The 23652-nt window shown below is 40.7% G+C and overlaps 1 protein-coding gene across 2 annotated transcripts in view; it reads right to left on the bottom strand.

Annotated features, from left to right (window-relative positions):
* The window catches only part of USP34 (ubiquitin specific peptidase 34), a 138832-nt gene extending 118242 nt beyond the window's left edge, over window positions 1-20590 (bottom strand). For both annotated transcript variants that reach the window (XM_042789260.1, XM_042789261.1), the window contains exons 1-2: window positions 20070-20590; window positions 1011-1098 (exon numbers count right to left, since the gene is read on the bottom strand). In XM_042789260.1, coding sequence (XP_042645194.1) covers window positions 1011-1098; window positions 20070-20112 — 131 coding nt within the window. In that variant the 5' untranslated portion in view covers window positions 20113-20590. The remainder of the gene's footprint in view (window positions 1-1010; window positions 1099-20069) is intronic.
* Between the last annotated feature and the right edge of the window lie 3062 nt (window positions 20591-23652).

Raw genomic sequence — 23652 nt, 5'->3', positions numbered from 1 at the left:
CCTGGAAAACGACTAGGTTGCAATTGTTCTCAGACAAACTTGGTATATAGGACCTGTCAAGATATGACAGGACTCTGGTTTCTGTTGCTGCTGTTTATGTAAAATTCCTTCTATGTGTCTAATACCATACTGCAGAAGATAACGGACTCGCTTTGAGTGAGTGCTTTCTTTGGGCACAGCAAGGAAGAAGACAATTCCACTTCTGCAGGTATCCAAAATGTGGCATTCCTTTCCCGCCCCCCCCCCCCCCCCCCCTTCTGGAATCCATACACCAAAATAATATTTTCCAGTTTATTCTCTATGCTTTTCCCAATATTTCTTATGATTCAGTTTGGTCTTGCGACCACTGCTGAACACTGAATTCCAAACATCCGTACTGTAGATTCTTTCTAAAATCTAATATCCATACAATTCCTTGTGCTGGAAAAAAATAAGTTGCCGTATAGGTAAGCAGAATAGCTGACATAATTACTTTAAAACAAAAACAAACAAACAAAAAAAAAACCAAACAGCAACAGTAATTTAAATAATAAATTAAAAGGAATAATGTTAATTTAAGACAACCATGTGCAAACGATTTTATAGGTTTAGTAGCTATGGGCTGCAGTCATTCATCATCTTCACTCACAAGTATTAGGACACTGAGAAAAATTTAACATGATGGTCACATTCAGAGTGATCTTTCCTTAAATTCTCCTTACCCTACACCCTGCCTCCACAGAAGTCAGTAAATTTCATGTTAAGGCAGCAACTCACATTATTTGTCACTGCAAATCAGCTTTTTATTGCTACACAATTATTACAGCATAAAGAATGCCGATCAGATTCACAATATGTTTTGTCCAAAATGCACTGGGTAACATTGTTTTTATTTTATAAGTAGTACTCTTCAAGTATCACTTAGCTACACATTCATAACTTGCCCATTATTATTCACTCTACTGTGTTTTTAAGAAGGGAAACCTACTGTTGAGATCCAGTATCAACACTCAAACTCAATCCAAGATTACCTTTGTGTCCAGGAATTGATGTAAGCAAATATCTTGAGGGCATGTTCCTTTCTGAGCTGCAACCCATCAGCACCTTCAATGTCTGATACTAAAGAAAACGAAAACATAAATACATTAGTAGCAAAAAAAACCCTGTGCAATTGCTTTATTTTTATTAGAAATTATCTTTGATAGCATGGAAAACAAAAAAATATATTTTGTAAATATATTTTCATATTGGAAACTGAAGTCCTTAACCAAATCTACCTATTTGTTGCTTCAGTAAACAAAGGTAAGGTTTAGATGCAACTAACTTGAAAGGAGAAACTGCACAGTATTCTTGAACACTGCTGTGAAAATTAGTGATTGAGAACAGCTCCTTTGTCTAATCCTCCTCTTATGAAATGCTCTTCACAAGCATCACTGGGAACTACTGATTGATGTACACTTTCAAATATGAACCTTCTTCAACAATTTTACTCATTAACCAGGCACTCAGCTGTCCCCAATGTTAAAAGCCTGCATTTTGAGATGACCATGAGACCTTAACTTCCTTTTCCTGATCAGATAAAGATTGGGGGGAGAGGAACACAAGAAAAACCTCAAACTACTACAGAACTATCAAGGTAAGAACAATGTGCAGTGTATGTATAAAGTTACTTCAGACTAGCTAAACTGATGATTGCTACTTTCAAATATAGACATATCTATACTGACACTTAACCATAATGAATCACTAATCGGCAAAATGATAAACGCTTACCACATTTATTACAGCCAGAAACCAGAGCAGCTATGTACTGAATTGAAAACCCAAATATTTCAATGAAGTATTATCAAATGTCCCACTTCCATTTAAAAAGTGCTTATACACCTCTAATACGCCACACATAAGTAGTAGTCCACATCTCCAGTCACCTGGCAGATGAGGATATATCAGGGCACTGGATTCTGCCTACTGGCCACATACCTTTTCCCAACTATCAAAGCACAATTCTCATTTCCTCCTTTTCCTAAACTTGCATACATGTCTACAATTGTCTAATTGCTACACAAATAGAGAATTTCAGCATGCCTTTTAAGTTGACCACTTCATTTATAACAAAAACAACTATTCACTTCCACATTTTATATGCAGTTTCAAGTATTACATGCTCACAAATCTACTTCACGAGCAAGCTTTGTGGGAAAGGTTCTCTAACGGAAGCAAGCTCTTCAGCATCCCTACCTCAAGCTCTTTTCCAACCTCAGTCTTGCGAGGTCCTACGTGCTCTATCAATACAGGTTTCCAAAAACTAAAGCTAACGAAAGTCTGCTGGCATAGAGCAGAAAGTAAAGTTCAGAAGAATACCACTTCAGAGAATAATCGCACAAAACAAATACTTATGACTTCTTTGAAGTAAGGACAGTGCATATGCATATGCATACATAGTTTCATATATATGCACATACACAAATATAAAAATACACAAAAAGCAGTCTCTCAATAGGATATCATTCAGCTTTAAAAATCACTTCTGTCTCTCCCTCTTGGAAGGCTTTAAAGATCCCTACAAAACACTGGACAAAGTACAAAACTGGTAAGCTGACTAGAAGACAGGTATCACTTGATACTTCTTTTTATTTTAAACACCATAAATTACCATGACACTTGACTCTCAAGGTCAAAGCACAGTGCTGAAGAAGCCGACAACTCTGACAAACAATTTAGGTCAAGTTTACCACAAAAGACAGATCCTTAACTATAGATAGTATCTCAGAAAGACTTGCCCATCATAAAAGGTAAATAAAGACTTCATTTTCTGAATTTTGTGAGCACTGTTTCATTAAGATGAATTCCTTCAAACGACACAAAAACTGTTGACAATCATTTAGTAGCAACAAACCTAATTCGAACTTGAAGGATCTTACACATACTCTCATACATTGAGAAAACTTCCTTCATCCCCACATGACCCTACATAAACCCCACACACACTAACAAGTAGGATGGTAACTCCTAACTTCCAGAGCAGTTTCTTCACTGCAATAGTTTGAAACACTCCCAGACTTCCCTCCATGAGACTAAGAAAAACTGAAGAACTGAAAGTTAACTAAACTGGTCTCTTAAAAGCTACAATTGCCACATAAAGAGTACAGAACAGAGAAGTTGCTGAAATGCTGAAGCTTATGCCTCAGGTCAAAAAAAGAGGGAGGTATATGTACTAGCTGGAGAAACCTGCTATTTTCCTGCTTATGCATTCTACATCTCACCCACAGACCAACTTCAACTGGTCTTACTAATCATTGCTCATTAATATAGTGGCTACAAACACTATTTCCCTTTTCTGTACCTAGAAATAATATTGTTCTTGTTCCTCAAAATACTCAGGAAGCTCAAAACAAGAAACCACACTGAAGCTGCAGTTTTCCACTGAGTTGATCTAAGCCCGTGCCACTATAAAAAGGGGTAGTAACACATCTGGCAGGGCAGAGCTTCTCCCACTGGACCTTAGTTAAAGCTCTCTCTTTTGCTCCTTAGCCAATGATATTTTTCAGCTTAGTTGATTTACATCCTCACAACCAAAATTTAAATCCGAGGCTTTCAAGTCCCTGTCTTACTCTGAATATCAGTTTTGTGGATACTCTAGATTTACAGAACCTCTCTTTAGGGACACATGCAGCTTGAAGTACATCAGCAATTGGTTATGAAGCTTTGCTATTATTTTTTGAATTGAAAATGGTATAGACAGAAAAGCAATAGGAACACCCGCACTCATTATCATTCCTGTGCATTTGTGGATTTCAGTCAGTTCTGTAAGGACTCCCCTGCTGCATGTGATTTCAGTTCCAATTCATGGTGTGTGTCTCTCCTTTCAAGGTTTCTTCTACCTTGAATGGGCCAGTAGTTAAAACAGACTCATTCACTTGTAAATAAAGCACATCCTTTTATTCTCTCCCATACTCGAGCATCCTGCATGCCTTAGATCCTCCTCAATCTGCTGTCTCCCCACTCTCTCTCACTTCCAGTGTTGCAAACCCAGCAGTACCAATTATGTCAAACTTTTTGAAAAACTTTTCCTGTGACAAGCCTCCTTCTTGCAAATTGATTTGGTGGATAAGACTTCCCCCTAGTTTCATACCCAAGGCAGTGATTCCCACAGGATGCACTACGGCGTACTTGTGTGCTCAGAGCATCTGAAGCACATCAAAGTGGCAGCTTGTGTGCTCTCATCAATAAGAACTGATACGTGCTCCAGAGCTTTACAGCCAGTCATTCCATGATCTATTAGTGTCTCTCTCAGCAGTGGCACTCCAATCCTAGGCTCAGCTCCTTCACCCCCTGTCTCCAGCGGCTGCTCCTTTCTCCAGGCACTCACAAGCTAGCAATGTTAGAGTTGCCATCCCTAATTTACTCCTGAGCTCTCTGGGCTCAACTTTCTTCTCCTTCCTTAAATTTGCTCTAGCAAATTTCTTCTTCTCAGGTAAAGCCTCTTACACCTCCTCACCCTCCAGTCTCTCTCCCTTTCCCTCTTACTTTCCATGCACACAAACACCTTTGCCCTGCACTAGATCCAATTTCAAAATCAGCATAACCCAGTTCAAGTCCACACTACTAACAGCACCCGTAGCCATGCATTTCAACAACCATTCCTGCAGGAACCCAGAGAGCCAGACTGGGAACCAAGCAAATACAATTTACCCATCTAACCAAAAACTATTCACATTTTCATTAGCTTTGTAAACCACTGAATACTCAGGGTGGCAGCTGTGTAAGTGGGGGGGGGCCGCGAAGGAAAGTGTGAGGCTGAGAGAAGTTAACACCTTTGTACTGACTGCAGATGTAAAATTGCCCCACCCTGTCTGGAGTAACTTCACCCTAATACTGCTCATCTATAGGCAGAGAAACTGAAGATACAGTTACTAATAGAGACGGAAAAAACAGAACATTCAAGGCCTTAAACAGATCCATCCAAGACAGAACAAACCAGTAGAAAGAAGAAAGACTGGTGTGTAGGTAAATTCCAGCTAAATATAGTCTACAAATATAATGTAGAAAATGGGGTCTTTCAGCATCCTTGCAGTGTCTCATTTCACTTACTCTTCACAAGACAGTTTAGAGCTCTTTTTGTCACAGTAACACCATATAAGAAAGAGGTGAGCTGCTTAACTAGCCCAAAGTAATAATTTTTTGCTTTTTTGGTTAACATCCTCTAGTATAGAAGTGTTTAGATGTTCTTAAAAAAACAAAAGAAAAAAACCAGACATACTGAAAATGTAATTGTTTATTCAGGTAGCTGATGAGAAGCCAAAACACATGATGGTCAAAGTAAAAATCTGTAACATTTCAGAAGAAATAAAAATTTCCTTGCTGTTTCCCCAGACTCCCATTTTACTTGGCTAGCTTTAAATGAAAACTTGGGTGATTTACCTCATCTTCCACGAAAAGGTGATTTGCTAAAAGCGCGTTATAGTACTAGAAACAACATGATCTCCCACACTAAGAAAAAAATACTATTAAAAAAATATACTAAACTAAGAAAATTACAAAAGATGAGGAAAATATAAGTCAACTGCAAAGAAGGGGGCAATATAATTTCAACTGTGAACAAACGAAGCTCAAATCATAAGTGCATTTTTAGCAAGAACTTCAGAGCTAGAGGAACAGACTGTAATTAGACCTCAAGGACAACTATCATGCTAGACTTGCAAGGAATATCTTATATCCAAAGGTCACTTATAACATTAAGTACAAAATCAAATGGCAAGTAAAAAAAAAATCATTAAATATACCTTCCCTACTTTCATAAACATAATAAAGTCAAAAGTAAACAATACAAAACTCTTTAATATACAAAACTGTAATTTCTACACATTTAAAACTGTAACGAGGTACAGTTGCATACAGATTCTGCTCCCTCCCCCTCCTCCCCCAAGCCTCACTTGCTATCCGCTCCTCATGGGAAACACTAGATCTCTTTCAAAATAGACATTATTCTCAGAAATTATTCCCTGATACAGACTAAATAGAGGAAATATGAGCTATACATTAAATAAAACAGTATTAGGGACAATAATACTGATCTTGAAAGAAACATATACATAATCTTCTGTTAAGTACCATTGTTCACACAGAGAACTAGCACATTAACTTTTTTACGCTTTGAGATGTTCTCTGTTATTTGTAGGGGTTTTTCTTTGCTTACGATCAATAGGAAGTAAGATTATAGCCACAGAGTTTAGTGCCTCCCATCTCCTTTCTACTTACATCTATTAGAGTTATTCCTTTTTTATAACCAAACCGTAATTGATTTTAGTTTGATACACCAGAGTTCCTCCAGACCTTTACAAAGCCATCTTTGACAAGCATCTAAAAGGACAGTGAGTGCCAATTTGAAGTTCAATGGCAATAGTTTAACTGTCCAAGCTTCCCTACAACTTTTCAGTGAGGAAAAAGTCTTCTTTCCACTCCTCAGTCTCCTTGAAACAAAAGCACCCCAGAAAACTGATGAGATACACATAACCAAAGAGTGCTGAAACACTATTGTAGAATGTACTTTCAACTAAAAATGAACGGAACAAAACAAAAAATTCTTCAGTATTAGAAACACTGTTCAAATGCCAGGTTAACATGGGGGGGGGGGGGGGGGGGGAATCAGATCTGTAAACCAAAATACTGTAGTAATAAAATTCTACAATCGTATGGTTAACGTGCTTCTGAGGGCCTTTATGCTATCTTTATGACACTGAGCTGCCAATGCCTGCTTTCACCATACCACTACAGCACAGTATTACAGATAACTATACCCGCTTCCATCCCACAACACAGATAAATTCATTTTAAGACTAAATCAAAGTCTAAATTTCTTATATTTATAAATATTCCAACTTGGTAAATTTATCACTTTCCTGCAAGCTTGTGATTACAAAGTATACAGAGATCACAAAGCCAATATTACAGAGACAACATAATAGCTTAAAGACAGGAATTATAGCAACCCTCTTAAACTCTCGTTTCCTTTGAAAAACAAACTGTGATCACATTACTAGCCTCTGTCAGACACTTAAACTTTTGAACATAAAAGCAAATTCAACAAATCTGACAAAGGTTTGCAAGTCTAAACAATACTGTGTTCTTATGAATGGAAACAGAAGCTACTCAAAAGAGTAAGGAAAAAGCAGTTACAACCGGTCCCCCAACTATCCCCGAAATCAGTCATCTGCTGGTTATTCCACACCTGCATAATTCCCCATAGCCACCACGAGATCAAAAGTGCCTGCAGAGTTTTAATTCAGTATTCCAGTGCACAGCATAGTTACACAACTAGGTATAGCACAAGCCTTGCTATGTTCATCAGGTAGACAGCACTTTTCAGATACGACTTAACCAGAACAGGGCAAATGAGCTCATCTTAGGTAATTGCTACCTTTATGCATCTCCCTGTTTCCCTGCAAACACCATCCAAGTTCTTTCTCTTTGAATCTTTACATTTGCCTTTCCACCCTATCTCCCTCATCTTCTCCAAACACCTATTTTCCTTTTACAATAATACGCTAATGCAGTCTGGAGCAAAACAGCAGAAGCTGACTCTGAAAAGCTGTATGAAATGTAACTGTCATCTTTTAAGAGTGATGCGATCCTTAAGTTTTCAGTGTGCTAGGTCATGATTGCTTTGGGTTAAAATGTCCCCTTTAGAATGGGTGTAGACATCTACTTAAGCCAACAATTGTCCTTATTAAGAGCATCTTAGGTGTTTCACCTTCCCGAGGGCAACATGGCACAGAAACCACTTCCAAAAAGAACAGTTCCATATGAAATTATTTTAAATGTGGTCAAATCTCATTTATCAGCTGATAATTTACCCAGAAAACTGGAGTTGGTTCTACTCAGAACTACCCAGATGAATTATAATCTAAATAAACTCTTAGATATACTATCTCAAACACAAAATACGACTGTGATGCTTTATTAACCAGTTCAGGTCCAGAAGCAGCACTGCAACTTTCAGACAAAGCAGTGCTTAAGTTATTGTACCGTGTAAACTTGCACACTTCCCATAGAGCTAGGCACAGTTCAAAGTTCACAAACACTCAAGCCATGCAGTACTACCTAGCAGTACACATTTGATCTAGACTAGACAGCAATGTGAACTACACAACTGAGGCTGGGTTATGCCAATGGCAGAAGAACAAGGAGTATCACATCCAGCACGGAGTGGCATGGATACAGAGAAGTGGAGGATTACCATCAAACATTTAAGGTGCAGAATGACCTTGCATCAGTTAAATACTGTGCCATGCAGATATGGCTTTTTTCATTAAACACTAGTAAGAAATAGTATAAAAATCAGTTTGTGGATTATCTGGCTGTGAACAGAACAAAATGGGCCAAACTGCATACTGCTCAGCACTGTCCTTTTCAACCCCCCAGTTCCTGACCCCAGCCCCACACAGCAGGAATTGCACCAAGCCTGCTCAAGACGGGTGTGATGCCCAGGCTGTTCCTTCTCCATGGAAGCCCAAGTGAGGGGAGCAGCAACCTGGCAGTACAGCATGGGTGAGCCTGGCTTCAGCAGGGTTTATCAATGTTAGTCATGTCAGATGGAAGGTGTCTATGAAAAGATCTATGGTATCTTTGCACTGTAACTCCTAATGCTTTTGTTATCTTGGGACTTTCAGCAGCAAAGATATGGCAGCTCTCCCTCTCCAGGGAAAGGCACGGTACATATTACTAAGGAAAAAAACTATAAAGCAATTTTAGAGCATTTGTGCCATTCGCTGGAGTTTAAAAAAAAAAAAAAAAAAAGAAGAGAAGAGTAGTAGCTTTATTTCAGAGTCCTATTTTACCTTCAGTATTGTAAATTGCCTTTGCCTCCAAGAGAACACGTTACAATTCTGGGAAGAGTGCATTTTCATCTTTAACGTTTTTATAGTTCTTCTTTTAGTAAAAAAAAAAAAAATTCAGCTTAATTTAAGTAGTATTTCCATACAATCAAGTTTCCTTGACATCACTAAAACGTATGCTACATGCAGAGTGTGAGGCTGCCCATCATAATATTTTGACAATAGCCACTACAAGTTTCTGAAGGAATTCATTCAGGATTGGACAAGCACTCCGTGTAAAACCAGAATATCCTAGCATATCACTAATTACCCTGAGGTAAATTTCAAAGCTAGAGCTGACACTATAAATGCTGAAACTACTGCTCTGATAAAGAATTGCTTACCTTCAGTTTGAAATACAGTATTTGCATTGTTCCCTTTTAACAATGCACTGACTTTTAAAATAATCTATCACTACTTGAATGACTTTTCTTTAAATATTACAGCTCAGAACTTCTTAAAAATACTACCTTAAGGTGAAAGCATACAAGTCAAAGTTCAAACTATTTTGTAACTAGAACAAAGATTTAACTGCATGAACAATGCTCCAAAAGCTGAAAAGGTTTTCTATTAGTCTTAATTAAAAGTAGCAAGGAATGCTAAAATTAAAATAGATACTTCAGGAAGCATTCTATTTTCAAGAGAGAACCTTGCAAATTAGTTCAGCTGTACTACTTGGCACACTATGAATCAGTTACACAAAACAACAGCAGCTTTTCCCCCACAACCAGAAAGAAATGGCCCACGACTGAGCCACCACAGCCTCTAAGAAGCAACAGATTACCAGAAGATCTCTAACAAAAGCACCTAATGACTGTACTCCAGGATTTAGGGACAAAATCTGTGAGAGGCAAATATGATTAATTTATTTCTTACAAGTGTATCTGAGCCTGCTTGAGCAGAAGGTAAGGTAAATAAATGGGCAATGGGTCATTTATACTAAATGGAGCTTCAGGCAGTTCACTGAAAGCCCAACAACAGCTTGATGAGCATCTGAACTCCAAGGCACTATTTGTTTTCATCAACATAGATGCAAGCAACCCTCATTCAAGGAGAATAAAATATTGAGAATATTAAGAAAGGATAGGCAAGCAAAGTTGCATTCTCTCTCAACTGCACACACATGCTCAAGTTTTGCACTCATTTTTGCTAAATAATCTCTAATAATTCACTGAAACACATGGTGTATTCAGTAATTTATTGGCTAAAGCATAATTATGTAATTTCTTTCTAAAAGCTAGTAGAGTGAAAGAAATAAGAGATGGCTGAAGGCAATGTCTACGGTCTATACAAGTACCTCCAAGACTGCAGTTAAGTTCCATGACAAGCAACCCCCCCCAATCAGAAAATGTATTTACAAAAGTCATTTTGATATAAATGAGTACTTCGCAAGTCACATATCAGCAAGCACACGCTGGTCAATAACTATAACTAGTTCTAAACAACGTATAAAGCCAATTAGCTTTGTAAAGAGTCAAACTGAGACTGTTTTTAAGACTGAGTTTCCAAGATAATGATAAAAATTGATCTCAGATCTGATCAACTTGATCAGACTTATGACTTGAAATACTTTCTGGTAAAAGTTTAGTTTCGAAGATTAACAAAAAGAGTAGCTCAGAGAAAAAAAAAAAAAAAAAAAAAAACAAAACACACAGAAACAACACCAACAGTAGTTCAACCGTAAGTAAACTAGCAATAGCATATTCCTAACTGTGAAAGAAGTCAGAGACTGGCCAATGCAGCAAAGAATTTACTGCATTGACCATCCTTAAATGAAGCAAAAGAACATACTTTTATCAATATTTAGAGCTCACGCTCCCCAGTGCTATCCTATACTAGTTCCAAGCAAAAGAATCAAAAATAAAGTTGTTCAGACTCTTGTTTCAGCTGATGCCTGCTAGCCTGGAAGCTAATTCCACCACACATCTCGTGTCAAAAACACCAGTGACTGAAAAGGGTAGCACAGGCTTATGCAGTACAGCTTTCCACAGACAGACCATTTCCCAAAGGCCCCAGTAGGTTTTGATATTCTGACCCTTCTACAGCTTTTCTGGAGTTGTCCTCCCTTGCAAACATGCCACTGTCCATTTCCAGCACTCTTCAGAGCTTCTCCAACCAGAAGGAGTATAGACGTGAAAGGACTGTCAGTTTTGTTGATGCCCAGAGAGTTCTGAATGAAAACTGATGAGGAGATTTGCAAAAAGCAGATACCAGCAGCAGAAAACTACTGTAAACAATAGTTTTTTAGTTCACACACATTTAAATTATTTCACTAGCGGCAAAAACATAAGGGGTTTATTTTGTAACCTGCAGCTCAAAAAGCAGGACTTCTACTCTTCTAAGCATAGAAGAGTACTGGATTTATACAAAGTAAGAAATTAAGCAGGATGCACTTCTAGAGCTGAAAGAAGGGGTCAAAAAAAAAAAAAAAACCAACACCAAAAACACCAACCAACACCCAATTTTTTCAAGGCTTGCAGAAAGCTCCAGTGTTTCAGTTATTCTTCATGAACCTGCGAAAAAGCAACTAGAAATCACCCTTGCCTGCTCATTAGCACAGCAGTTATGGAAGCTGCACATTCTCAGATATTAAGGAGTCTGTACAGTACTTAAGAGCAGTGTATACGGTAAGCCTTTTGACTAACATATTTAAGACTACAGTGCCATGCTTTGCTTTAGTTTTCATCCTAAACTCTTCCCTGTTTCTGTATGCAATTACATAGATTAAAAACTCTCAAGTGAAAGTCAATTAATAAAATGGTACAACGAATTGGAGGCTTCTGCAAGCTAGTGTGAAGAGACAAAAAATGCTTTGCCACTCGCTTCCTAGATGGGAACCAATGATCTGCATGGATGCCAATCTAGAAATCGTGCCTCAACTGTCATGTGTTTTTGAAGTCTTATTTACAGACCCTTTTACAAATTAGCTAAAGGTCAACGTCCAAAGGTGCTTTTACCACAATGACTTCTTCTGACAAGTTTCAACTTCTTCAACCAGTTGTTCCAGCACTTAATCTCCCAGGTGAGTTCTATACATATGCACATAGCTGTAATGCATTTACACCAGATTTCCTTAAGAAGTTCACCTTCTACCATACATGCCAGATCTGAAAAATTCCAAAAGTAAAACTTCATAAAACTACAAATAAGCTGGGTATTTTTACAAAGCGTTCAGAAATCCTTGCAGTTGTACACCCATGTTTAGCATTCAGATTGCAAATCAACTCCCATACAAGGAAAGGAAAAAAGTGTAAAAAAAAAGGCTTCTCACTTCTTCACAGATCAGGTTCTAGAAACTGCCAATTTGCTACACAAAATGAAAAAAATAAATTACCCCAACATATGCTTAAACAACAGAAATTAAATGGCCACAACTATGTTTAATTGCAGCGTGTTCTTAGTATAAGCAACACTGAGTAATCATCACAACCACTTGCTCCTGAAGATAGTAAGATTATTTTTCACATTGTCCCAACATCCTGACAACTACAAAGGCATAGCTTAGCCTGCAGAAATCCTTACCTATCAGCTACCTGAGCTGGTAAAACTAACAGATGAGCTACATGAAAAAAAAGAATAAAAAAAAGAGTACATCACAAAAGCCAATCTATATAGAGAATCTTTCTCTCCCTCACTAAGAAACTCTCTTCTGTACAGGGGGAAACCTAATAGGACTTGTTGGAAGCACCAAGACACCAGTGTAGCAATTCCATCATCCATAGGCAACTTCTGACTGTGATATTTTTCATCTTTCCTGAATCAGAACTGAAGAGTCATCAAGAAAATACTGGAAATTGGAAAAAAGGAAAAATCTATTAAGGAAGCCTGTTAAAGGAAACAGAAATATGTAGACACAGAACTATACATACAGCAACACTGAAGAATTAAGCAGGGTGGAGGATAGAGGTTAGAGCAGAAAGAGCAGATGGGTAAGCAGAACAGAAACTGAGAAATGGAAAAAATCATGAGCACCAAGAACAACTTTGAAAACTAACAGATGAGTTGCAAGAAAGATGAGGTACAAGATAGAATACGAATATTATCAAGTATTTAGATGAAACAAAATACTCAAAGAAGAAAATACAAGAAATAAAAGGAACTAAGAAGTAAACACTGCTTTCCCCTTTCAATCTCTAAAATGCCAAATCGCAGACTGCTTGTCACTTGTCCACAGAACGCGACTCCAGGAAGCAAGATCTGATTTTCTGACTCAATGTTACTCGAACACAGGAAGACAGAAGCAAACTGCAGCAACACAGAGGAATCAAAGTAGCAAGGAATTAAAAGCCACAAAGTGAAAAGTCGGTGTTAACAGTGAAGAAATATATTTTACAGTTTAACATGGAAGAAAAATAAGCAAAAAAGGAACTGTACAAATTAAAAGAAAGGGCAAGTCTCATACTCCCCTGACGCCATGCAAGTCCCTCCATGGAAGACAAAACTGTTGGTCCTCCAAAAGCCAAGGCACCACCTCCAAGGCTGGCAGAGGGAAGCGGGGCCAGCGTCTGCTCTCCAAGGTACTGCCCCTTCAGTCACAGCTCAAAATGTCTGTCCCAGGCATCCTCTTACTAACAATGCCTCACTGCGCACCACATCACCTGTGCATCTAAGAACAGTCTTAACAGCTCCCCTCTCCCAAGAACTGACACTGACAACATCCAGGAGAGCCTAAAACACAAACTTGGACATGTCTCAGGAATTGCTTAGGACTTCCGTAACCTGAAACTATCCTTACAGAGTAAAAGGCATACAGTAACAAAAGGTATGAAAAAAAATTTAACAGCAAGTTTTCCTACACAGGGAGTGAGACAACTTCAAGTTCTACCATAGTCAAGTATCTTTTCAAAAATTCAAATAAAAGGGTGCTTTTCTTTCTTTCTTGAATTTCATTAAAATTATTCACATAACTAAGCAGGAATATAACTGCACATTCTGTGCAGGCCCTTTACTAGGAAGGCTGAGAGCATCTACAGTGTAAAATTTGAGAATCTCTACCATAAATAAAGGAATTATTTTCCTTCATATCACATGTGGAAAGAAATCTGAAGATGTTAGCTTCCATGGCTTTCCTAAGCTTTAAGGTTATTGAAACAAGCACTTATCCAACAGAAGATTTCCCTACATACAAAGAAAAAGATGTCAGTAAATACACATCAACTGTCCATAACTCACAGCAAAACTCAGTAGAATGGCATTTACGTAACTAATCTTCAGCATCAGTGATCTAGAGGCTTGAGCAGTGGGAAGGAACCAGTCTTCAGCAGTCTGAACAGGAAGAGTTTCAGGACAAAATCATTTTTGGTCACATCAAATAACACGAACCAAAATCATCATACAGAACAAAAGCTGAAATACCTTTCTAAAAATAGAAGCCTTTTAGCTATTAAAGTAAATGAGATTTTCCTTCAACTGTTTTACAATTACAAACAAGTTAAACCAACTTTATCTTAGTGTCACCTTCCCTTTTGCTTTAGAAAGTTGGCAGTTAGAACGGATACGAGTTCCTCCTTCCATTTTTTCCTCTGGTTTTTCTGATTCATTTGGAGTAGCATTTCACCACAGTCCATGATAATTGCAATTTGGCAATGCTGCTATAAAGGAAAAGGTATTTTCACTTTCCTTTAAGCCTAGCTGCTCATCCCCTTAAAAAGGGTCAAAGACAAAAATAAACATGAAACAATTACTGAAGTTTTATAAACAACTGAGCTTCTTTTCTTCAACAGGAGACAGTAAAGATTTAAGCTCATATAATAAAGTTAGGCAGTTACCCCAGTAACTCCTCCATCAAGTCTCTGCAGAGGTTCTGAACATGGAAATATCATGTAAATGGAAAGAAAATGTGGCTCTTCAATGACATACACACAAAAAAGCAGCCATGCAACAGAGAAAACTGTTTTATAGTTTTGCACAAGAGGAACCATCAGTCAGTCAAACGAAACACTAGATCTGCAAGAAACACTAGGGGTAGTCAAATAATCAATACTGAAGCTTACAGGTAACCACTAAACTAGTGATAGCAGCTCTTGTAGACCAAGCAATACTAATTATGCAATATTTGTAATAATCTTGCTATAACATGTACTCAATATCTAAACCAATACATGAATATTCACAGTATAAAATATTCATCCTCTCCACATCCCAAAGAGCAAACTGATTGCTGCAATGCTTTGGAATACTTCAATTTCTTACCCACCTCAAGGAAAACATAGCCTCACGCAATCTCTAAGTCTACTCATTGTACTTGCTAAATGCCAGAATTACGTGATCAGAAGTCAAGTTAAGCATCTTCAGCATCCAAACTGAGGGCTATCCTGAAGCTATACAAACAGTAAAACACTGCAGTATCTCAAGTGTTTTATGGACCTGATGATACTGAGAGCAGTTCTGCACACCAGCTGACAGTGATAACTAAGAGAAAATGACAGTATTAGCCTACATCCATCTCTATGTTTGGGTAAACTGTGTGGGTTTTGTTTTGGGTTTTTTATGTTTTACTAAAGGTTTAAGAGAAAACATAACAAGAAAAATGGCCTGCAAGCTTGTGTAATAGGAATAATACCTAGAAGCCTCTAGTCATCAACGTGAACTGATTTTAAAAGGTTTCAGAATTGCTAGGAAAAAAAAAAAAAAGGACTAAAGAAGCAATCACTTAAGAAAGTGAAGCAGAATGTTGGTAAGAAAAAAAAAAAACTTACTTCCCAAAAACCAAGAACGGGGAATAACCTAGGTCTACCAAAGTTATCTAAACCCACGACTGCCGCTGCATAATAAAACCTATTTGTCAATGTTGTCATTTTTTTTTTCTTACTTCTATAAAAAACAAAGCAAGCCAAAAGAACAAAACAAACCTAAATCAAAATCATCTACCGACTTTTAAGTCAGCATACATCAACACCAGTTGCAGTCCCAAAGGGAAGCCTCTTAGGCAACCAAGCCCAGTCTGGCTCTCTGGGACACACCACAGCCAGGACTACGAGCACAGCTGACTCTAGGACCAGTCTGAGAACTAAATTTCCACTTTAAGCTAGGAAGAGGCACTCCCAGGCACAACAACAATCCTATGCTCAACACACACTTATCACAGACCATCACGTACCCTCTACTTTCAAGAAGCCTGGGTAAGTGTCCAATGATAGCACAGTTCTGTTGGTAGCTCGAATTATTACTGTGGCTTCAGGTGGGACACAGCAACCTGCAAAACTGTGGTGTAAGACTTGAGACTGAGAAATTGACATTTAATGTTACATTTCTGTACTTTCTGGCTTACTTTAGGTTTAAGACTATCTGGATATCTGCATAGCGCCTAGCAAAACAGAACTATCCTGATCAGGGCCTCTGGACAGCACAGTAATGTAAATATTACTAAAGAACAAATGAAACTCAATATATTGCCCCCTAGACTGTCAGAAACCAGCATCCAAAGAAACCAAACTATGTACAGTGTGTCAATATCAGGGTTCATTTTGGGATACACAATGCTGACATTTTACATAAAAGCATATAATGTCCCTCATGCATTATTCCTGTAAAAAGTGTGTACATTTAAATGAGCCCCTACAATTAATGCCATGAGAATCTGTTCTTAAGTCTCCTATAAATAAGTGCCCTTATCTTAAAAAGTAAACAATTGTGTCTTCCTTTCTTTCTCTTTCTATTTAAGGCTACTAAAAATGTTTATGTTGTGGAAGATTAATTCAGAAATCAGAACAGACTTTTTAAGTCTTTACTCCTATTAAATCCCTGCCTGGGAAGACAGAAGTGATGCTAACATACCTAGAGCACTCAGTGAGAAAACAGACTGTCTACTCTGAGTGAACAAAAACAGTCTTGCAATGCAAAATTTGCTTTAAAGCCTGGGCACTGCATAGAAGAATGGATCAAATATTAACTCAGGAAATAACTTCAAGATCAGGGAATTTACTGGGTTTCATACTTAGATCAAATGCTGGAAATAAAGATGCTGCAAGAGGGAAAAAAAAAAAAAATCCCAAACATTGCTGCTTCTGTCCATAAAACTTTGCCTGCTTCTCATGCTTAAGCACAGCAACATAGCTTTATGTTAAAAATATATATATATATATGCATATATATGGACATTTGGCCAAAAAATAAGTTTTTCAGACTAGAGGTTTCCAGTTCCACAAGATCCCAGACAGCCCTTATGAGTGCCAAAAGCAGGCCTGTAGACTAACCACCTGTTACAAAATCAGGCCTAAGGACCTGGAGTCTTATAAGGAGCTTGAGCAAGACATAACCCTGGGCCTACACAAAGGCCACTGCTAGACAAAAACTCCAGCCCTGCACATTGTTCTGGGGTGTGGATTCATACTGTAGCAGTTTACAGTGGGGACTAATATGCTTATAATAAAAATATGCCTGGGTGTTTGTAGAATTGTTCAACTCCATCCTTCTGTCATCCATAAATTCGGAACTTCTGAAGAAAACCGGAGCTTCAGATGTGTTCTTTTCAAAACAATACATTAGGAGTTGTTAGTCAATTCACTTTCTAAGTGACCTGCCATAAAATTGATAACAAATAATTATTTTGTAAATATTAGGGTAAACAAAGACAAAGGGCAGCATGTGTTTCATGTAAAAATGTTTAGTTTAGCAAGAAATTTCTAAAACAAACTAGATTATGTTTCCTGGACCTCTTTCAAAACCCTGTTTCAGTAGTTTCAGTGAAGAGGCGATCCCAAATGCTCAGCGGGCAGAAAAGGAAACTGCTGGCAGTCTCTGGCTCACACATTTTGAGCATGACCTCATTCTTTACTACCACTTTTCATTTTCGCTGCAGTGTTTTAAAATCCAAGACCTGACATTATTTTTGTAGGTTACCTTTAATTATTACTTAAGAAATGTGAAGAACACAACTTGAAGTTATAAAAGAAAGTATACCTCCTTTACAACTGATTCTCATACGGCGAGAAGGTAGGTGGCACACACAATGCACCATCCATTTTTGGATGCATGTTTGGATGCCTTTGTATCCAAACACACACACACACACAAAATAGTTATGCTTATTTAAAGTGTGCTTGCTTCTCTGAATGGAAGACCACACATAATGTTATCTGACCTGCATTTCTGGAAGTTGACTATATGGCGATAGGAGCACATTATTTCCCTAACAAATTTGACTTAAAAAGCCAAATTTCCTTTTCATGAATAACAGTCTTACATCTTAAATCACACAAAACCATTAAAATATCTATACTCTATTTATATGTTTAAAAAAAAAAAAAAAAAGTGACTTACTATATTGATTTACCTGTAAGGGAATATCTAGACACCTAAATCCCAATTACTTTAAAATGGTTCTAAAAAAAAAAATCAATTCATATGGGAATTTCAGAGATTTCTTGACATACCGAATTTAACATTACAACTTTTTTCTGTTTGTTCACGTCAATCTCAGTCAAGTTCAAACAATGATTATTTATCAATCCATCAAAACCAAGCTAAGTTATCTCTTCCAACAAACAGTTGTCATCAGTATACGATTGATAGATTAGTCTTATTTCGAACCTACTGTTTAAATAAGCGTTCAGTCTATAATACTATTTCCCACCTCTCCAGTTGAGAAAGATAAGATATGCATGCTAAATTAAGTAAATATCACAACGATTGTTCAAAACAAGATACTGGAATTACAAGCTTAGCTAAATTTGGTAAACAATTTTAACAACCCAACAGTTCTCTGATGTTAGTCTTTTAATCTGTTTTATTCCAGCCTCTGGACTCTCCTAAAAGTTAAGTTTTACACATACATTTTTACTTTTCAAAGAATACATTGGCCATGGCCAAATATTTTATTTCTCCAACAAGAAAGAGGCCAACATTCAACTACCATAGTATCTACTCATAAGTCTTAGGAAAGAACAAACACAAGACGCAGCTGGGCCTCACAAGAGTCAAGAAAACTCTACCCAAATCCTGTTCTAGGAAGCATTCCGTGCTTCACTTTATTGGAATATGATTTGCCTCTAAACAGATCGCAGTGTGCAACCAGGAAAAAACGTTCATGTTTACGATTTGAGATAGCTAAACTTCCCGCTAATCACAAACTTCAATTGCTAAGTTCGTTAAATTCCTCAGCATCTCTACAAATCATGTTTTTTAGTCTTTGTTCATGAAGCAGTGCACAGAGACAAGCCTCTGAGAAGCTGGGAAGGTACCTTGCCTGCCACGGAGAACTGAGAGCAGGTTCCAAGGGATACACGAGGCCTACTGCATAGGGTAAAGGGGATTTCGTGCCCAAAAGGAAGACCGATTTCAGCGGTACCGAGGGGAATACCTGCTGTATTAACCCTCCGACCCTCGCGGCTGTTTAGGTAACACCTGTAAAGAGGAAACTTCGGAAGGAAGCAAGAGACCACCCCCGAAGCGAAACACCCGGCAGCTCTTCCCTCCCCACCCCCCCCCCCCCCCCCCCCCCCGCGCCGTCCCCGCCAGCCCGGCCCTCTCAAATCCGAGCCAGGCTCCTTTAGGCGCCGGTTCTCTCACAGTCAAGCAGTCGCTTCGGAAATATAAGTCCACGAAAACCACCTCCACAGCGTCCCTTTCCCGCCCCTCCACCCCACACCGCGGCCCGGCGAGGGGGAGGGGGGAGGCAGGATCACTCAGAGCCGCCTTGTCTGCTGCTTAAAAGGGACCCAGCCCAGGCCCGGCCTCCAGCTGCTCAGCAGCCGCCGGAGCAGCTCCCAGGCACCTCCTCAGCCCAGCCAGGAGCCAGCTAGGCCCCGCTGCGGCTTCCCGGGGATGCAGGGCGAGGAGCGAGCTCCCCACGCCAACGGCGGGGTCACGTCCCCGCCCGGCCCCACACGCAGACACCCGGAGGGCAGGCGGGAAAGGGGAGGGGGGGGGTCGGCTCACCGAAAGGCCCGGCGGGGACAGCCCCTCGGCGCACCCTCCCCAGGCCGCAAATAGCCCGGCCCCAGCAGGGAGAGGAGGGAGAGGGGAAGGAAGCCGCAGAGCAGGGCAGGCTCTCCCTCTATGGCCACCCCGCAGAGAGACAGAGAGGTAACCCCGCGCCCAAGAGGCCCGAACCAGGCGGCGAGCAGGGAAAGGCAAGGGGGGGGTGGGTGGGGGGGGGGTGAGGAAGGAGATGAAGAGGGGTTATAACCCAGCCCGTGTAGAGGACGGTACGTGGGGTCCCGGCCCGGGGCGAGGAGTGTTGGGGGGAGGGTAGCGGGGGAGGGCGGCCGCACTTACTCTCATTTAACACCTCCAGCAGCTCGGCGCAGCTCTCACACATTGTTCATTAACAGCAGCAGCCGCCGCCGCCGCCTCCTCCCGACCATTGATTGATCCACTCGGTGCTGCTGATTGATGATTGATGGGGGCCGGGGCGGGGGTCAGTCGGGGGGGGAGGGGAAGGAGGGGGCGGGAAGGACTGGGAAGAGAAGGGGAGGGGGGAGAGGCAGGGGCCGGTCTGGGATCCGGGGGAGGGGGGGGGGGATGGGGCGGCTGATCAATGCAAATGAGGCTGTGGCGGCGGCGGTAGCGGCGGCGGCGGGGAGGAGAAGCCGAGTCACTCACTGGCTCCCAGTGACTCCACGCGCCGCCATTTTGCTGAGGGGGAAGGAGGAGGAGGGGACGGGAGCGAGGGGGGACAGGGCGCTCGGGCTCAGCTCGGCAGTTTCCGACCAGGCAGGAGGCGAAGGTGGCCGAGTCCCTCCTCCCTTTCCTCTCGCCCCGCCTTCCCACCCCGGGGCCGAGCGGCGGGCTGGCGAGCGGGGAGGAGGAGGAAGGGGGCGGGCCGGCAGCCGGGGCCGGGGCCGGGAGGGTAAAATGGCGGCGGCGGTTGCGGCTCCGCGCGCGCGCCCGGGGTAGGGCGGGAAGCGCGTTTCCCTGCCCTCTTCCCGCCCCCCGCGGCGGGGGGGGTGGGGTGGGGTGGGTGGGGGACGGGACACGACACGCTCCTCCGAGAACGCGCCCACGCTGCGGGGACAGCGGCGAGGTCGGGAACAAGGGAGAGGGGGAGCGGCCGCTCCTGCTTGCAGCGAGCGGCGGCCGCCGGCAGCCGAGCTGCCGCCCTTCCCCGCCGCCCTCGCCTCTCCGCGGGCTGCCGCGGGGTGTCTCCGCTGAGCGGGCGGCCGGTTCTGCGCGCTGCCCGGTTCCTCCCTCCTTACTATGAGAGCGGGCGGTGGCGGAGCGGCAGCCGTCCTGCGAGAGCGCGGCGGCCCGTGGGGACCTCCGGCCTGAAGGGAGCGCTTCGCGCACGGCGCCGAGCTGAGGAAACTTCCTCGGCCGAGGCGGGTTTTCAGGGCTTTCGGCTTGGGGGAGTCGGTGGCGTTTTCCGCCGGTGGGGCGCGGGACGGGAGAGTCGGCGGCCATCTCCTTCCCGCCCAGCCGCGGCTGAGGGGACGTGGGGCTGACTGGGAACGGGCACCTGCGGGCACGGCCGCGCCCGGCCTGGCGGAGAGAGGCGGTGAAAGTACTACGGTACTGGTTTATGCACTTGCGCTGTTTTGTGGTGTTTACCTCATAGTTTAGGACCCTGCCTTTTTTTTCCTCTTTGGGCAGCGACTTATTCTGCATAATAAATATCTAATGGCAGGTACAATCTCTGACGAGCCAGAAATGCCGCTATATCATAAAAAGAGTCTTGCCTCTATTTTTTTTTTTAAGAGCTTTACCTAAGTTACATATTTTATACTGATTCCAGCTCTGGCTTGTGCACATACTGGCCAAGATTTCAGACCCCTGAAAGAAAACTTATCAGGCACAGAGCACTTCTCCATACAAGAACAAAAAAAAAAAAAAACCTTTTTCGAAATCCATTTATGTTGCACACTCTCACGCAGCCTCTCCCGGGTACATGTTCTTGTGGTATGGGTCGCTTGATGGACCTTGGCTTCTTTTTCTCCCCACAGAAAAGCTGCTGTAGTAGCATGTAGTGTTTTTTATTTCTGTAGTACCACCCAGTGGCGAGCTACTGTATTATTCTGAGTGGTTCCAGTTTACTGACTTGTATATAGGATTAAGGAAATGAATCTATTAATAGCCGCAATGCAGATGCGATATAGTTTAGTAGAAAGTAAAATAAAAATTGCCAAATGAGGGGAAAAAAAAAAAAAAAAAACTGAGAACTCTCTTGAAATATACAAGTCTGATGTCATTGTGGAAATGCAGTTTTGTTTTGTTTTGTTTTTTTAATTCCATGTGCATATTTATACAGGCTGATAACACTGCTGATGGTTGTATATATAACCTCCTACTCATGTACCCAACACTCCCCTAACAATCCTCAAGGCATCAATTAAGCTAAAACAAAGAGCTCCACTGCTGTTTAAAAATAAGAGACAGGTTATTGTAAACAACAGACCTAGTCCCAGCTACAACAACTACTACTGTGCAAGTCAGTAATATACTAGAATGATCTTTCACCCAGACTTCTTGTCACTACTTCATTTTTGAAATACCGTCCAAGTTAGGGTTATCAACAAGAACAGCAACTATTAAATAGTCCCTGCTGAAATTTCCATTTATTAAACTAATATAGAAAATTAATGTAAGAGTCTACATGAAACAGATTCCTTCTTGTCTGTCACTGATTTGCATCACCTGTTAATGCAAGTATCTTTTAAACAGGATTCCTGAGACAAGATACCAATACAAGAGACTGGAGGAGGACTGCGAGTAAATAAACTAAAAACTTCCCGCAGCTTTTTATTCGTCTGTCTTGTTACATATATCTTAAAGATGTTTTAATTCCTAACAGTCATAGTCTTTTCTAAGCAATCTGCTTTCTATTGACCGACAGATATCTAACCACCACTAGTTAGTACCACTGGTGGTGTGCTTCGGTTATTAGAATGACACAGATTTACTGGACCTTGTAAGGCCTCTTTTGGTTGTGTGATCTCTTCAAGGTAGCTTGGAAACTTGTGTAATGGAAGAATAAAAGAGCAGTTGAGAATATTACGCTTACCACATTCTGCTCATGCCTGAATTTAGGTACTGACCACCTTTCTTTTCTACAGCACTGCTTTCAAAGCTTGAGAACCATCAAAAGTGGATCAGAGGCTTTTATGTTGTGTATATACATAACGTTATTTTTCACTTGTCTTACTTTCTATGTGTCAGATTATTTCACTTATCTTGCTTTTGTATGTAATTTTTTTTTTTTACGGCTTTCCTGACTTACCCTGTATCTCCAAGAAGTCATGTTTATTTGCCTCCTTAACCTGTAACATCATATTGCACAGGTATTCTCACTAGCAGAGAATGAATCGGTGGCTATATGATAGGAGTTATCTGTGCCTGGAAAAAAGACCACATTTTTTGATACAAAGCATAGCTCTACAATTTGCATAATCTGATTGGAATTCACACTTCTCTTTCCCCTCTTCCATATACAAACCTCACAGTAAATTTTATAACAATCAAAATTAACTGCCAAAACATCTTAAAATACTGTTTTTCTGACAAATCAGCTCTTTGATCTGATTGTAACACCACGTAAACACCAGAGTCAGCACAAGGAAGGGGCCATTTGAGGCACTATATCACGTGCCAAGTTCAATGAATACAACAGAAGAGTATGGGTGACCTTGAGTCACTCCTACTTTTGTGCAGACTGGAATATTGCCAGCCAAATTTTTTACTGCACACAATTTTTTTTTTTTTTTTTTTCTTAATAGAGATGAAATAGCATTTTTTTAAAAACTACAAGTTAGCTTCCAAGCAGAAGACAAGAGCTATAAACCAGCCTGGTTAGTGATCATCAGCCTCCCACCCTTCTATGCATTGCTTTTTTTTTTCCTCTTGACCCTTATTCTTTCCGCACATG

Source organism: Tyto alba, unplaced genomic scaffold, assembly GCF_018691265.1.
Source record: "Tyto alba isolate M040663 unplaced genomic scaffold, T.alba_DEE_v4.0 Super-Scaffold_16, whole genome shotgun sequence".
NCBI classification, from domain to species: Eukaryota; Metazoa; Chordata; class Aves; order Strigiformes; family Tytonidae; genus Tyto; species Tyto alba.
The sequence above is the reverse complement of the archived record's forward strand: the minus strand, read 5'-3'. Positions and strand labels throughout refer to the sequence as shown.